The sequence below is a fragment of the Chinchilla lanigera genome, unplaced genomic scaffold, assembly GCF_000276665.1.
Source record: "Chinchilla lanigera isolate Chin_1 unplaced genomic scaffold, ChiLan1.0 scaffold00012, whole genome shotgun sequence".
NCBI lineage: Eukaryota > Metazoa > Chordata > Mammalia > Rodentia > Chinchillidae > Chinchilla > Chinchilla lanigera.
Genome location: NW_004955413.1, coordinates 3,476,681 through 3,490,631, shown reverse-complemented (window position 1 = coordinate 3,490,631; position 13,951 = coordinate 3,476,681). Strand labels below are relative to the sequence as shown.

At 44.2% G+C, this 13,951-nt stretch overlaps 1 protein-coding gene across 1 annotated transcript in view; it reads left to right on the top strand.

Moving 5' to 3' along the window:
* Positions 1 to 13,951, top strand: part of Ano2 (anoctamin 2, calcium activated chloride channel) — a 316,981-nt gene that overhangs the window by 159,624 nt on the left and 143,406 nt on the right. The window contains exons 12-13 of the mRNA XM_013511280.1: positions 3,200 to 3,282; positions 9,305 to 9,415. Coding sequence (XP_013366734.1) covers positions 3,200 to 3,282; positions 9,305 to 9,415 — 194 coding nt within the window. The remainder of the gene's footprint in view (positions 1 to 3,199; positions 3,283 to 9,304; positions 9,416 to 13,951) is intronic.

The window sequence follows — 13,951 nt, the reverse complement described above, 5'->3', positions numbered from 1 at the left end:
CAGACTTTCCTAGGGCATATAGCTGTTGTACAGAAAAGTGCTTTCACTTGTGACTTGCAGTTTCAAGCCCCAACAACTGCCTCGTGTCTTTCCTCAATAGCTGTGATGAGCAGATTCTTCCTCCCTCTGAGATCCTCAATAATTTACTGTCCCCACCCCTGGGGAGTACAAAGGGGTGGAATTGTGTCAGAGCTTACTGGAGTAGGGTAGGCTTTTTTTTTTTTAACAGCCTTGCTGTGTTTTATGTGATCATGTATTTGGTTTCAGCAGCCAAGAGCCCTAGGCATGATTGCCTACAAATTACAATTAAAAATTACAGTAATGCCTCTCATTACCATAATTATTATGATTAGTGGTGCTGTGCTTGGTGGGTCTGGGCCAAGGCCCAGGCCTGCCAGGAGGCTGTGAAGAAGTGGTTCCATGCATCGACTTGGGCTCTGGGTGGCAATGAGAAAGGGTCTTTCAGGGACACCTGGGGCCACGAGGGTACTCAGCAGCAGGACCTGAGTCAGCTGAAATCTTTAGGACTAGCCTTGTTGCAGTTCTGGCTTTAAACACCAAGACACCGGGAGAGTGAAACTCTATTGAAAAGGGAAGTAAAAAGATGGGTTTTCTGAACTCTTCTGACTAGAGGTGAGGGACATCAAGTTGGAGTCAGACTGTGTTCAATGTGTGTCTCAGGGCTGCTCCTTGATAGCTGTGGATCCCATAGCAAGTAAATGTGGACTAGTCGCTGATGTCAGCACTCTTAACTATGGGCCATGTTACCATGTCTCTTCATCTTTGAGCATCCTTGGCCTTAGTTTCAAGCTGGGTGACCTAGTGCCTATGCTGTTGTCCTTTCAGGACAAGGGAACCAAGTATGTGTGCAGGGCAGTTACCATTGCGTACACACCCAGGAACTGTGAGCTGTTCTTATATGATGGCCCTCCTTGGCCTTCTGACTCTTCTTCCTATTACTGCTTTGCTCTCTTGTCTGTGTCACAGTGTGGCTTCCTTCTTTCCAGGAGGCCCAGGTTGGCCAGACTCTGAGCCCTGCTGTAAGCACAGCCTATTCAGGTACCATGAGGAGTAATAGATAAAGGAGGGACTCTCAGGGACTGTTCTCAGGGACTGTGACAATGGCCTGACACCCAGGTCACTGTTGGTGTCAGCAGGTGAGAATGCACTCACAAAGAAAAACCTTTAAATCCGAGGGGAACACCATACACATCAGTGCACCCATAAAGCAGGCTCAACCTTAATGACTGCACATTCAACCAAGAGACTGAGGCTCTGCTCAATTGTGTGCTGTGCCTGAGTTTCACACAGGCAGCTGTGAGTCCTGATGCAGTCCTGATAACGCACAGACTGGAAAAGGCAAGCAATCATCAAGTGCGCATGCACAGAGGGGCCCTAGAGCCTTACCAGGGGTATGGCTGGAGGAATAGCCTCAAGGACACCTCTTCCCTCTCCAGGGTGCTGTGAGCACAAGGGCAGTAGGAGCGTAGAGGAAGAGGGGACTTGGGCTGGGTGAGGAGGAGACGAGGGGGGAAACTGGAGGGTAGCAGAGGAGAGAGCGAGAATGTGTACTTTGGTGATGAAAGGACCTCGAGGAGGTGAGCTCAGCAGCGGTCAGTGCAGCTATGAGGTGTGTGGATGAGTGGTGGGAGAGACTCAGACAGAGGGGCCAGGTCAGGCATACGTGGTCTTGGCCTTCAGATAGAACTTACACCGTAAGAATTCATCAAAAGCTTAGGCAGGGGAGTGTCAGCGCTGTTCCTGTACCCACCTCTTTTTCACTGCCCGAACCCCATTGTTTGTTGAAACCCAACTCAGATGCCTCTTCTGGTAGCTGGTGTTTCTCTTCAGTGTGCACGGTGCTTGTTGTCTGTGTTGTTCTTACAGCTACAATCACTTCGTACTGTGTATTGTAGTTATCTACAGTCTTTCCTATAGACTGCTGACGATCTGAGAGCAAGAGCCATGTCAGATTCATCTAATCCTCCTCACAATGTCTAGAACAGTGCCTTGCAGATGGCTTATTGGAGTTAGAATTTGTAGGATCAGAAATTCACTCAGCTCACTCAAAGTGCAAGAGATTTATTGTAAGAAAGCAAGAGGCAAGCTCTTGGATGTAGGAGATAAAATATAGCTGGGCCTCCTGGGAGCTGGAGCTGAGGAAGCTATTGGAAACCACAGGCTTCCCTCCTTTTCTCAGGTGCTGCTTGGTGCCTTTGCTGCTTCTCTTTGTGCCTCTCAGTTCAGGTTTCTAAAGAGGGACTCTGATTGGTCCAGCAGCAGGACATGGGCAGGTGTTCCATTCTGGGGTGACAAACCCTGGCCACAGTGGGTGTCAAGTCTTTTCTACAGCATGTTGCATTGGCCTTTTGAGGAAGTTCTGCGGGGTGCGGTGGGTGGGGGAGCAGACTGACTGATATGCAGGCATGGTAGATGTCCTGCAAACATTTTCTAAACAAATAGAATGATGCATAAACTCTATTTACAGAGATCATTCTACCAGCTGCGTGCAAGATGGGTTAGAAGGCTAGGAGTCTGGAGTTAGGTGGAACTGTTAGGAGACAGTTGTGCAACCTCAGACTGAGATGATCAAAGCCTAGGAAAAGGAAGCAGGGCTAAGGACAGAAAGAAACAGGTGGGGGAAAAATTGAGCACATTGACCAAGGAGCAGTGAGGAAGAATGTGTGCATAGGCAAGATAAGGCTTGTCAAAAAAGACTACAGATCCTACAGATCTTTCTAATTTTTCCCTTCATCCATCTGTCCTTTGTTTTTTGGGATCACCTTTGTCTCATAACCTAGAAGTAGGCTAAGGTGTGTTCGTATGTCCCTGCAATTCATTCACGCTCTGGATAATGATGTTTTGGTCAGCAAAGAGCCACATATGCAGTGGTGGCCCCATACAGTTGCAGCACTCAGTGACATGGCAGGTTCAGTTTGGGTAAGGGTACCCTGTGACCATGCAGTGGTGCGTTTCTCAGGACATAGCCCCACTGTTAAGAGATACACAACTGTGTATCTGTTGGCTTCCAAGGATGGGGAATATGTTAAGCAGCTCCAGCTAGAAGTAGGAGGCAGAGGCTAAATGGTTTGAGAGAGCTCCTAAAATTTAACTCAGAAGTATATCCCCCACCCCCACTGGTGAGCCCAAATGCTACTGGGAATCTTCAAAACTAAATGAATCTTCCCTTCTCCTTCAGCCACCATGTTTCTGGAAAACTGGAAAAGACTACAGATGCGACTGGGCTACTTCTGGGACCTGACCGGTATAGAAGAGGAAGAAGTGAGTTTGCTTTGATACTTCCCTAGGGCCTTGCTTTACTTTGACCCTGAAAATGGACTCTCGAGAGAGAGACAGGCTCTCATGTTTGCTGGCTCATCACTCAGTCACTGGCTGGGTGGCATGGTGGCTGCTTTCGCAACTTGGCTTTGTGGGCTAAGACATGATTGATATGCACTGAGGCCAAGAGTTCAAATGCTCCCTCTTCCTTTGAGCTGTAAGACACAGAGCTGAAGGGTAGACAGACATCCCAGTACCCTGCTCTGGGAGAGCATGAAGCATGTGTGCCACAGCAGGGTATGGCAGAACGCTTCTGACCCTATGAGGGCCATGGCAGAGGAGTGGGTCACAGATGCAGGATGACTTTGGTGCCTGGGGAAGGGAAAAAGACCACGAAGCCACAATGGTCCAGTCCAGTACATTGTATATGAACCTGGAGGGTGAGCTGAGGGTGAAAGGTACATTCTCCTGGAATCTAGTATTCTGGAAAGACGATATGTAAAGTATGTCAATAAGTCAGGAGTTGCTCACAGCTCTTTTGAGAACTTGAGTCCTCATCTTGATTCTGGTGAGTTATCCATGCATGGCATTGGGGTTGCTCATGGTTATCTAGTCAGTGTGATCTCCCCACCCCAGAGTGCAGCCCAGTCAGCCCTGCACCCCCACTTCCTCTGCTTCCAAGCTCACACCCTGCTCTGTGTTGACCGTTACAACTTTCAGAAACTGCTGATAGCACATCCACCACAGCTGAAGAGTAAATGTGAACACTGGAGTAAATTGTTCACGGTTTGTGGACAAATACTTGAAATCCTCACTTTAGTCTTATTTTCAAGTCTGTGTTTCCCCAAATCTCGCATGTTATCATTTCTTCTCGTTAATGCTCTGATGTCAGCGGGTCTTCAAACAGATGAGGTGAGAAATGGCAGGAGCTGCATGGAATGGGACAGAATCTACCAGTCAGGTTCCGTCGATGGGAAGTTCTATTCTAGGAGGAGAGGTGGAATAATAGGGCTTTTCCCCATGACAGTGGGTTGTCAGTGGATTGCACCCCATCCCACCCCATTCCATCTCCAGTTATGAGTACTGCAGTCCTATAGGTGAAGCATAGACCCTGAGACACATCATATTTTTGGTGGCAAGTGAGAGAAGGTATATGTGGATTCTGTCTTTATAGAAGACAAACTAGTAAGGAAGATAAATAAGAGAGAATAATAAAGGCAATTGTATATATATGTGTGTGTGTGTGTGTGTGTGTTTATTTATATATAGTATATAAATGTATACACATATCTACATCTGTCTGCCTATGTATCTGTCTATCTGGGGGTGGGAGAGAGAGATGAAATGAATGGATGAGTGAATGGATGAATGAATATGAACATGGTTACAGTGGTTAGGTGGGAGCAGTTCTTACTCTCTTAATGTCCTGCTCCAGAGGCTAGGATGTCTCCAAAGAAGCAAAGAAACTCTGACATTTAAATCTGTGGAGGCCAGAGCCAGGCTAAGTGCATCTGCTCAGCACCGCTGAGGAAGCCAGTGAGCCTTTCTGTTAGAGAGAAGTATAAACACACGCAGAGAGCAGTGCTGGTCGTGACTTGATGCCCTTGACATCTCTGTAACAGGCCCCTGGCAGGAGTGGTATTCTAGCCCATTTTCCTTTCTATGGTCAGATTTCCTATTTCTCTGTCTAACCCAATGAGCCGTGGCAAATTCCTGGCAGGTACACTACTGAAGAACTCGTGTGCAGGCTGCGAGGGGCCTGGCCAAGCCTGGGTTTGCTCATGAAATACGGAAGTGCTCCTGATGGAATCTCTGTGTGAGGTTCCTGCAGGGCTGGATGGTTCTGTCACACAGTTGGTGCCCCCCACCCCCAGCCCAGGGCCAGCACAGGTAAGGGGAAAGGTCCCCAGCCTCATCTTTTCCTGTCATGCATTTCTATTTTGCACTGGAATATCAAACACATTTTAAGATTCAGTTCAGTTTTGAGCAACGCATTAAGCACCTGCTATGTAACAGGTTTTGATATGCAGTACTGAGCTTCCTCAGGCATAGCCTCTGACCTCCAAAGGCTTACATTCATCAGGATGCTGTCTGGTCTGTAAATACCTGGACTTGATGGAGTGGATGTGAGAGAGATTCCTTCTGGCCAGTGTCGGGAGTGGGAAGTCCTTTCTTTTGAGAAAATCAGGGTTTTAAAGGTGAGCAGCCAGGGGCAGAAGCAGCACCCACAAGGAGGAAGTGGCAAGTGGAGACCTAGACCTGGGAAGCTCGGGGAGTGATCAGAAACAGCAGGTGTCCAGAAAGTCCTGTTGGTTGCAGCAGACAGAGGCAGAATCAATAGGGACAGAGGAATAAGTTTAGTCTGATGACAAGGTCAGGGTGGGCACGAATTGCTCCTTGTGTGTCCCCCGTAGCCACAGAAAGTGCAGAGGGCAGGCTGGCTGAGGAATGTGAACTTGAACAGGAGGCCTAGGGTGTACAGGAATTACTGTAGTGTGTGTTGAAGAAGGTTCAGCTTACATTCAAATGAGGGGTATGAGGGTGGAGTGTTGGGACGGGGAGGCAGGTATCCTGGGAGGCCATAATTAGCAGCCTTTTCTGTTTTAACCAGGCACCTTCTTCAGTGTCAAGGGTCCCCCAAGTCTAGCTGCCTGCAACCTTAAGACATCACTTCCTAGAGGTCTTTGCCAGGAAAGAGCTGCTTAGGAGGAAGGAGGTGTGACTGCACACGTAGACCAAAGCCCATTCCCCCTCTCTGTCCCAGACGGCGTGTCCCCAACACGTAGCCCTCCAGGAATGGAACAAGAAGAGTGGCTTAAATCCAGCTTTATAAATGGGGGATGGTGACAGAAAAAACTAGAAGTGTTCAGGGAGGGAGTGAGCAGTTAAACCCCAGAGCCAGCCCCCTGGGCTAGTAGAGCCCCTGCCAATGAGCGTCCCTGTGGACATCAGCAAGGGACACCCTTTGGACCCTGTGTGTCCCCGTGGTGGAGAGGCCAGCCAGTCCTAGAGAGCTGTTTGCTCTGAAGTAGGCTGCAGTGCAGTGGGCCTCTCTTGTCCAATTAGCATCTGTCACAGCAGGCCACAGGTGTCCCCGGGACCTCTGAATGTGGGTATGCTGCCTGTCAGTGTCTCTCCTACTGCTCACACAGCACGTCAAGCTTCAGGTATCCTCAACAGCTTCCCCTTGCACCGAAACAAAAGCCCCTGTCCCCCTTCCTGACCCTGACCCTCTCATCATCCTCCTTGCTGAGGCCTTCCAGCCACACAGGCCTCCTTTCCGTCTCAAACTTATTCCAGGCTTTGCACTGGCTGTTCGAATTGCCCAGAATACTTTCCCTGCATTCTCCCTGTAGCTGTCCTATGGTGGCTTTTTGGTGTCAGTGAAATGTCATCCTCTTCGCTTCAGCCTCCCCTAACTCCCCAGTCTGCTTTGTTTCCTCTTTTCTCCTCATGTGCTGGTTTCTCGTGTGTGTTGTGGCTAACTTCCTGCGGCCTTCCTCTTCTTCTGTGGGGGAGGGGCATGCTGTAGGGCCAGTGCTACATCCTCAGTGCCTAGAAGAGAGCTCAGAGCATAGCAGGTGCTTGCTAACTCCTCTTTGAAGGTATTTGTTGGATGAATCTCTGGCTTGACCTCTTGAGATCAGCTGGTTCCCAGCTGCCTGAGTCCCTCCTGAGGACACTTCCAGGTAGAAATATTTGGAATCAGATCACGCAACCAGGGAGGCTCTGTTTGGGGACTATCAGATCTATGTGCCTAGGGTTGTGTGTATCGGAGCAGCCCTCATGGGACTAGATTCTGCAGTGGCCTAGAGCTCCTTTGTCCTGTTTTGTTTTGTTTTGTTTTTTTAATTGAAACAGGTTAAGTTTCAATTGCTAGCTTGAACTCAAAGTTGTAATCCTACTGTTCCAGCTTTCCAGAGTCCTAGGATTAACAAGCTTGCATTGTCAAGCATTTGAGGGATTCTGTAACCTCACCAGATCTGCAACCTAGTTCTTCTTTGAGTTTCTGACTCCTATCTGTGTGCCAAAATGCTGGCTTGTTCCAAACAGAGGCATTTGAACTGAGGTCCTGTGTGGGGTAGGGAGGGCCACAGCCCCAGCTAAGGGGATACAAGGAAACGCCAGTGTGTGATGTCATAGCATGTCAGAGACAGTCAGAAACAACCTACCAGGCAGGAGGGGCTTCCTCAGTTCCTCTGCAAGGTATGAAAGTGCTCTGGCCCAAAGAGGTTTGGAACCCATATTATAATGCCACAAGACATAGCTGCCATTTTTCATTAAAATCTTCTATTGGAACAATGAAGGGGAAAAGTGTAATCAAATTTCAGAGGCTATGGAGGAAAACTTCAAACCACATTTTTCAGAGTATTCCTGCAGAATGTTAATTGCTATAGGCAAAAGCTGTTCTTTGGGAAATGGGGAGCTTATGGAAATTAGACAGGTGTCTTTATAGTAGTACTTTCCAGAGCATTTAATATGTTCGCTGTGACTCTCAGAAAGGTGATGTACTGAGTGGTGTTTTCTAGTCTTTTGCAACCTGGAATCATTTTTAAGATAAAACTCCCTTGGAACACACACACCTTAGGAAATGCTGTGTTGCAGGATGGATGAAGGTGAGAGACAAAATCGAGTGAACTTTACCAGCATTTCAAGACTTCTGTGTATTCTTCATGGTGCCAGTTACAGCAAGAAACAAAATAATGCCGAGCAGGGAGCTGATCCTTATGTTAGGAGCAGAAGACTCTTGTGCAGAACAGCTAGGAGAAAAAACCACATAATCAAGAGCATAAGCTAGGAAAGCTCTAGTAATTCAGAGAGGAGGCCCATCTAGTAAGTATGACTGACTGATAGATAAGACTCCTGGAAGTGGTGGGCCTGACATGCCCACCAAGACTGAGTGACAATAGAAGACCTTAATAAGCACCAGAATGGTGTCACCTGCTGTTGTGTATTAGGCTTCTGACTCCTATCTGTGTGCCAAAATGCTGGCTTGTTCCAAACAGAGGCATTAGTCACTTCTGTGGTCTCTCCAATATCATGACTTATTTTAGGAAAGCCAGAGTTAGGAGCCTTGCTGTGGAATCTCTGATATGTGGCAGTGACAAAAAATGTGTGTTTTCTAAACTGCAGAGCTAGCACTTGAATCCGTCCCTAGGTGATGTCAGTAAATGATGCAGAAACACACTTTCCTCACACCTGTAGATATCTGTACTGGAGCTGGGAGCTGCAGGGAAGGCCTGCCAGTGAGTCCAGGGGTGTGTTGTTAAGTTCCCTTTGAAGTGAATCATGAATCTTCCTGCCCCGGGATCTGCATTGATTTGATGATCATGGTCTGCTTGATAAGTTAGGTGCTCTTTTCCAAGCCTGGCAACTCACAGTTCAGGTTTGGGTGGCAGAATGGCCCAGTGATGTGTTCGGAGCATTGGCATGTTTGTCAGTGAGTTACTCACCTATGCTCTGCTGGAAGCAGGTTCAGGCAAGTGAGTTTTAAGATTCCCCATGGCCACTGTTGACTTTGATGTTCATTGGTTGCCATTTTAGCTTGCAGAACAATGGGGCAAGGAAGCGTTGCCATTGCCCTAACTCCCCACTGTGGGGCACATCCCTTTCTTCAGTTGGGATTTGGCTCCTTGAAAGTGAGCTGAGGTCTAAGGCTAGCTGGTGGGGCAACTAGGTCTATGCCTCTGCCTTTGTCAAACTGCTCTGCAGAGCACATTGCTTCTCTTTGCATCAGCCACCCAGTTAACATTTCCTCTCTCCTTTCTCAACACCGGTGCCATCCTCAGGAACGTGCCCAGGTTTGGCTTTCAATGTGATAACACACGTTGTTTGTCTCTCCTCTCTCCTTTATATTGTTTTCTTGGTCTAGACTACTTGTGATCTTGTATGGTGTGACAGTTCATGTCTGATAGCTTCCAGTCCCAACCCCAACTTTAATGTACTTGTGGTGTCTGATTATAACCCAAAGGTCCAGGTCACTCTTCTTCCTGTTTACTAACTGCTCTCTGACTCTTTGGTTTAGGAGCACTCCCGGCCTGAATACGAAACCAAAGTTCGAGAGAAAATGTTAAAGGAGAACGACAAGTCAGTGGTCCAGAAACTGGAAATAAACGCAACTGAAAATGATGATGAGGTAAGATGCTATGCCTGTTGCTCATTTTGCGTTAAAGTCCTGTAGTCGCGTTATTGGGGCACCTTAGTGAAGGGTGACTGGGCTGTGAGAAGGGCAGATGTGGGACAGGGTGGAATGAGAGAGTGGTATTGCCTGTGTCCTGAGCCAGAGATCATGGCAACGAGCTGTCACCATGACTTGAGCCACCTCTTTCCTGGGTGCTGCTGTCTGGACAGAGCTAGAGAGCAGATTGGAGAAAAAGGAAACAGCCTCAGACCTGGTTTCTCTGGCTACCACATTCTAAGTATTAAATAGTAGCATCACGAAGCCTGGCCCAAAAGAGAGCTAACCCTTACTAAGTGCTTGCTTTATGCTGGCCACTATTTTAAGTGCACAACAACATCTCATTTGATTCTCACAATAAATCTAAGGCTGGTGCTATTATTACATCATGAAAAAGGTCACGCCTGCAGATTAAATCATATTCCAGAGGTCACACAGCCACTAAGTGGTGGTGGGTCTGGGATTCAAAATGACATCTAATCATCAAACCATACTGCTGCCCAAATGCAGTGGAGAAATAAAATGATAAAGAAGCAAGAAATAGTTTTTAGAAGCAGCAGAGGTGAATCCATGCTTATATTTGCTTGAGCTACTCACACAGTGTTCTTCACATTTTGTTTTTCTGGATGGGCCTCCAAAAGTAGGAATGTGGTGGTAAACTTAGCCTGAGTCATATTTCTGAGCTTCAGATTTTGATGTGATCTGTAATACTCATAGTTTGTGTATGTAGTGTGTGAGGAGGATCCTCTTTGATAGTACTGTTCTGTGAGTGTCATCCTTCTTTGGAATCAAAAGAGCGTGTGTCAATGACTTTCCTAAATCTCATTTCTGAAAAAAAAAAAAAAATCAGCAAGATTAAAGACTTGTTATTTCTGCATGTGTCTTTTCTCCACCCTGGATTTGAATTCAAATTTCATTTTGTTTCACATTCTTTAAGCTGGAACCATTCATGTTAACATGCAAATTTATGCAAACACCAAAACATAAGAATGTGGTGTTTTAGAGCCCAGAATACTACCTTTTTTTTTAAAGAAAACAGGACTGAAACAGAAGAGAGGGTGGCCCTCTGAGTTATTTTTTTCTTAGATGAAGAGCAACTCCAAGACCACCAATCATTTAGGGAAATAATGGATTCCTGCTTAGGAAAGAGTAATTACGGTAGGCACCCTCATCAGAGAGCAAGCACTCTGAGTTCTGTCAGCTTTGGCAATTTCACACAGCCTTCTTTCTCCACCCCTAGCAATGTACAATGGATAATTTTATGGAAATCACATGTAACTTTTATTGACCACTGACTCATTTAATTTTAATTCTGCAGACGGGAATGCCAAGGAGCTGGAACTACGTACATTGGGGCTGTGGTTCTAATATAAACATTGCTTGGATATATATGCATGATAGGTCAAATAACTTTCAGGAACCATGAATAATTAAAAACCATCTGAATGCATTATGAATGATACATATGTTTATGTTTTAGTGTTCAACATCTATTTTCATTACACAGTTGAGAATGTGAGGCTCAAAGCATCTAATGCCTCATGGGCACAGGAAGGAAATGACCCTCCTGATGAGCAGCAGAAGATACAAACAGCCTAGAGTTTAATTGTCAGCATCCTTCTCGTGTGCTTTTGGTTCTGTGAATGTTATAAATGCTTCTGTTTTGCGGCAGATCTAATCATTGATGGGAGGTGGTGATGGAGCTCCTGTTGCTGAACCTGTTCTTAGTCCATACCTACTGCACGGTGTGGCTCCAGGACATGGTGTGTGGGATACTGAAGAAAGGCCTTCTGGGAAGCAGGCAGGGGCTGAGAATCAGAGTCTAGCTGATGGCCAGGGATGGGCTTCTTGCCCCCTAGAGTGTTACCTCGATTCTGCCTTCCTTGTACTCCTGAGGTTGCATATTCCCTCCTCTCTTACTGTCTCTTTTGTTGCATGATAGTAAGCTACCATCTGTGCAGGCCCAGAGTGATGCTGAATCCTCCCCAAGACCACACAGCTAGTTTGGGGGTGGTGGTGGTGATGAAACCCAGCTCGTTTAATCCCACACCCATTGCTTTGTTTCCTTTTTAATTTTAAAGATGTTAAGTCCATTTGTTTTTTAACATTTTCATTGAAATTTAATTTTCGTACTCTTTAATTCACCAACTTAAAGTATATAATTCAGTGGTTTTTGGTACAATCATAGATTTATGCAATTATCTTCCAATCTAAGTTTGAAACCTTTTTTCTACTCCAAAAAGAAATCCTGTACCCAATTGTTGCCAAGTCCTGATCAACATACTAAACTGCTGTCTTTTATAAATTCACCTACTGGATTTTCATGTGAATGAAATTGTTTGATATGTAATCTTCAGCTTCTTTCACTTAGGAAAGTTTTTAAAGATTTATCCATGCCATCACACACATCCATACAGTTTAATGCTAAGTAAAATTCCATTTTTTATTTGCTTCATTTTATTTATTTGTTAGTTGATGAATATTTGAGTAGGCTCTTTTTTGGCTATTATAAATAATTATGGTATGAAAATTTATTGTTTGGATATATATTTTCATTTCTCTTGGGTATATCTGTAGAAATATAATTGCTGGATAATATTATATTTAAATTATAATTGCTGGATAATAGTATATTTAAAATTTTGAAGAACTGTTAGACTACCTTCCAAAGTGACTGCATTATTTCACATTGCAACCAACAGTGTATGAGGATTCCAATATCCCCACGTCCTCACCAACTCTTCTTGCCTCTCTCTTGAATTCTATTCATCCTAATCACATGAAAGGTATTTCACTGTGGTGTTCACGTACATTTCCGTAGTGACTGACAGAGCTGAGCATCTGTTCACATGCTTACTGGCTATCTGTACGTCTTCTTTGGGAAAATGTTTATCCAAATCCTTTGCCTATTTTAAACGTTGCATTAATTAGCTCTTTATTATCATAGCCAATTACTATATTTTTAAAAATTATGGATCCTAATCCTTTATCAAATAATATAATCTACATTTTGTCTAACTCTACAGCTTATATACTTTATTGATGATATCACTTAATGCACAAAAGTTTTAAATTTTATAACAGTTCTGTTTATCTATTTGTCCCTTTGTCACTTGTTCTGTGTCATGTCTAAGAAATTATTCCCTAACCCAGTGTTATTCAGATATGCTTTTAGGTTTTCTTCCAGGAATTTTATGTTAGCTCTCACAGTAAGGTCTGTGATCCATTTTGAATTAAGTTTTGTGTGTGATGTAGGGGAGGAATCCAAATTCTTTTCTTTTTTGCATGTAGATAGTTGTCCCAGCATTATTTGTTGAATAGATTTCTTTCCCCATTAAATTATCTTGATACCCTCAAAATTACACCCGACTATAAATGTAAGAGTTCATTTCTATATCAGTGCCTCACTGCCTTGACTACTATACTGTGTGGTAAATTCTGAAATTGGGAAGCATGAGTCCTCTGACTTTATACTTTTTTTCAAAGTTATTTTGACAAAATTGTGAATACCTTGCATTTCTACATGAATTTCTTAAATAGCCTGTAAAGTTCTGAAGAAAAAAGAAGAGAAAAAACAGGTTGGGATCTTGATCAAGGTTGAGTTGAACCTATAGAATCATTTAAGAAGTACCTCATCTTAGCAATAATAAGCCTTCTTATCTATTAACATGGCATACCTTCCCATTTATTTAGATCCTTATTTCATTTTGTAGTTTTCAGTTTTATAAAGCTTACTGATAATTGTTTTACTCTTTTTGATGCTACTGCAAGTGTAATTGTTTTCAAAATTTTATTTTTAGGTTGCTCATTGGTAATATATCTAAATAAAATTGATTTGTATATTGTTCTTTATTCCACAAATTCTAAAACTAGTTTATGAGCCCTAAGCATTTTAATGGAGTCCTTAGGATTTTCTATTTACAAAGTCATGTCATTTGTGAATAGAGACAGTTTACTTCTTCCTTTCTAATCTCTGAAAATATTTTATATCTCTTTCTCAGTGTCTGTTTCCTAATCCCCCTGTCTAGAATCTACTGTGCATTGTTGAATAGAAATGGTGAGAATGGACTTCTTTATTTTTGCACAAAATTTTAAATTTTGAAATAGTACCATTTATCTATTTGTCCTTCTGTCACTTATGCTTTTGTGTCCTGTCTCAGAAATTATTGCCTAACTCAATTGTTATTCAAATATGCTCTTAAAAGAAAAAAATTTAGTCTTTCACAAGTAAGTATAATGTTAGGAGTAGCCATTTATTATTATTATTTTTAATCTCCTTATAAGGTTTCCCTGAGGCCAAGTTTCATTGTCAGGGCTTAGTGTCTCTAAGATCAACATGATCCTGATATGAAAAAATGAGGTGACAGTGACATGTCCACCTGGGGGAGGTGCAATGCAATAAGGCTCACAGGTTGGCAGACCAGGAGCCAGAATGCTGGGAGAATAACTCTGGCTCATTTACCAGGTAGCCAATCCCTTTTCTCGGTCTCTACT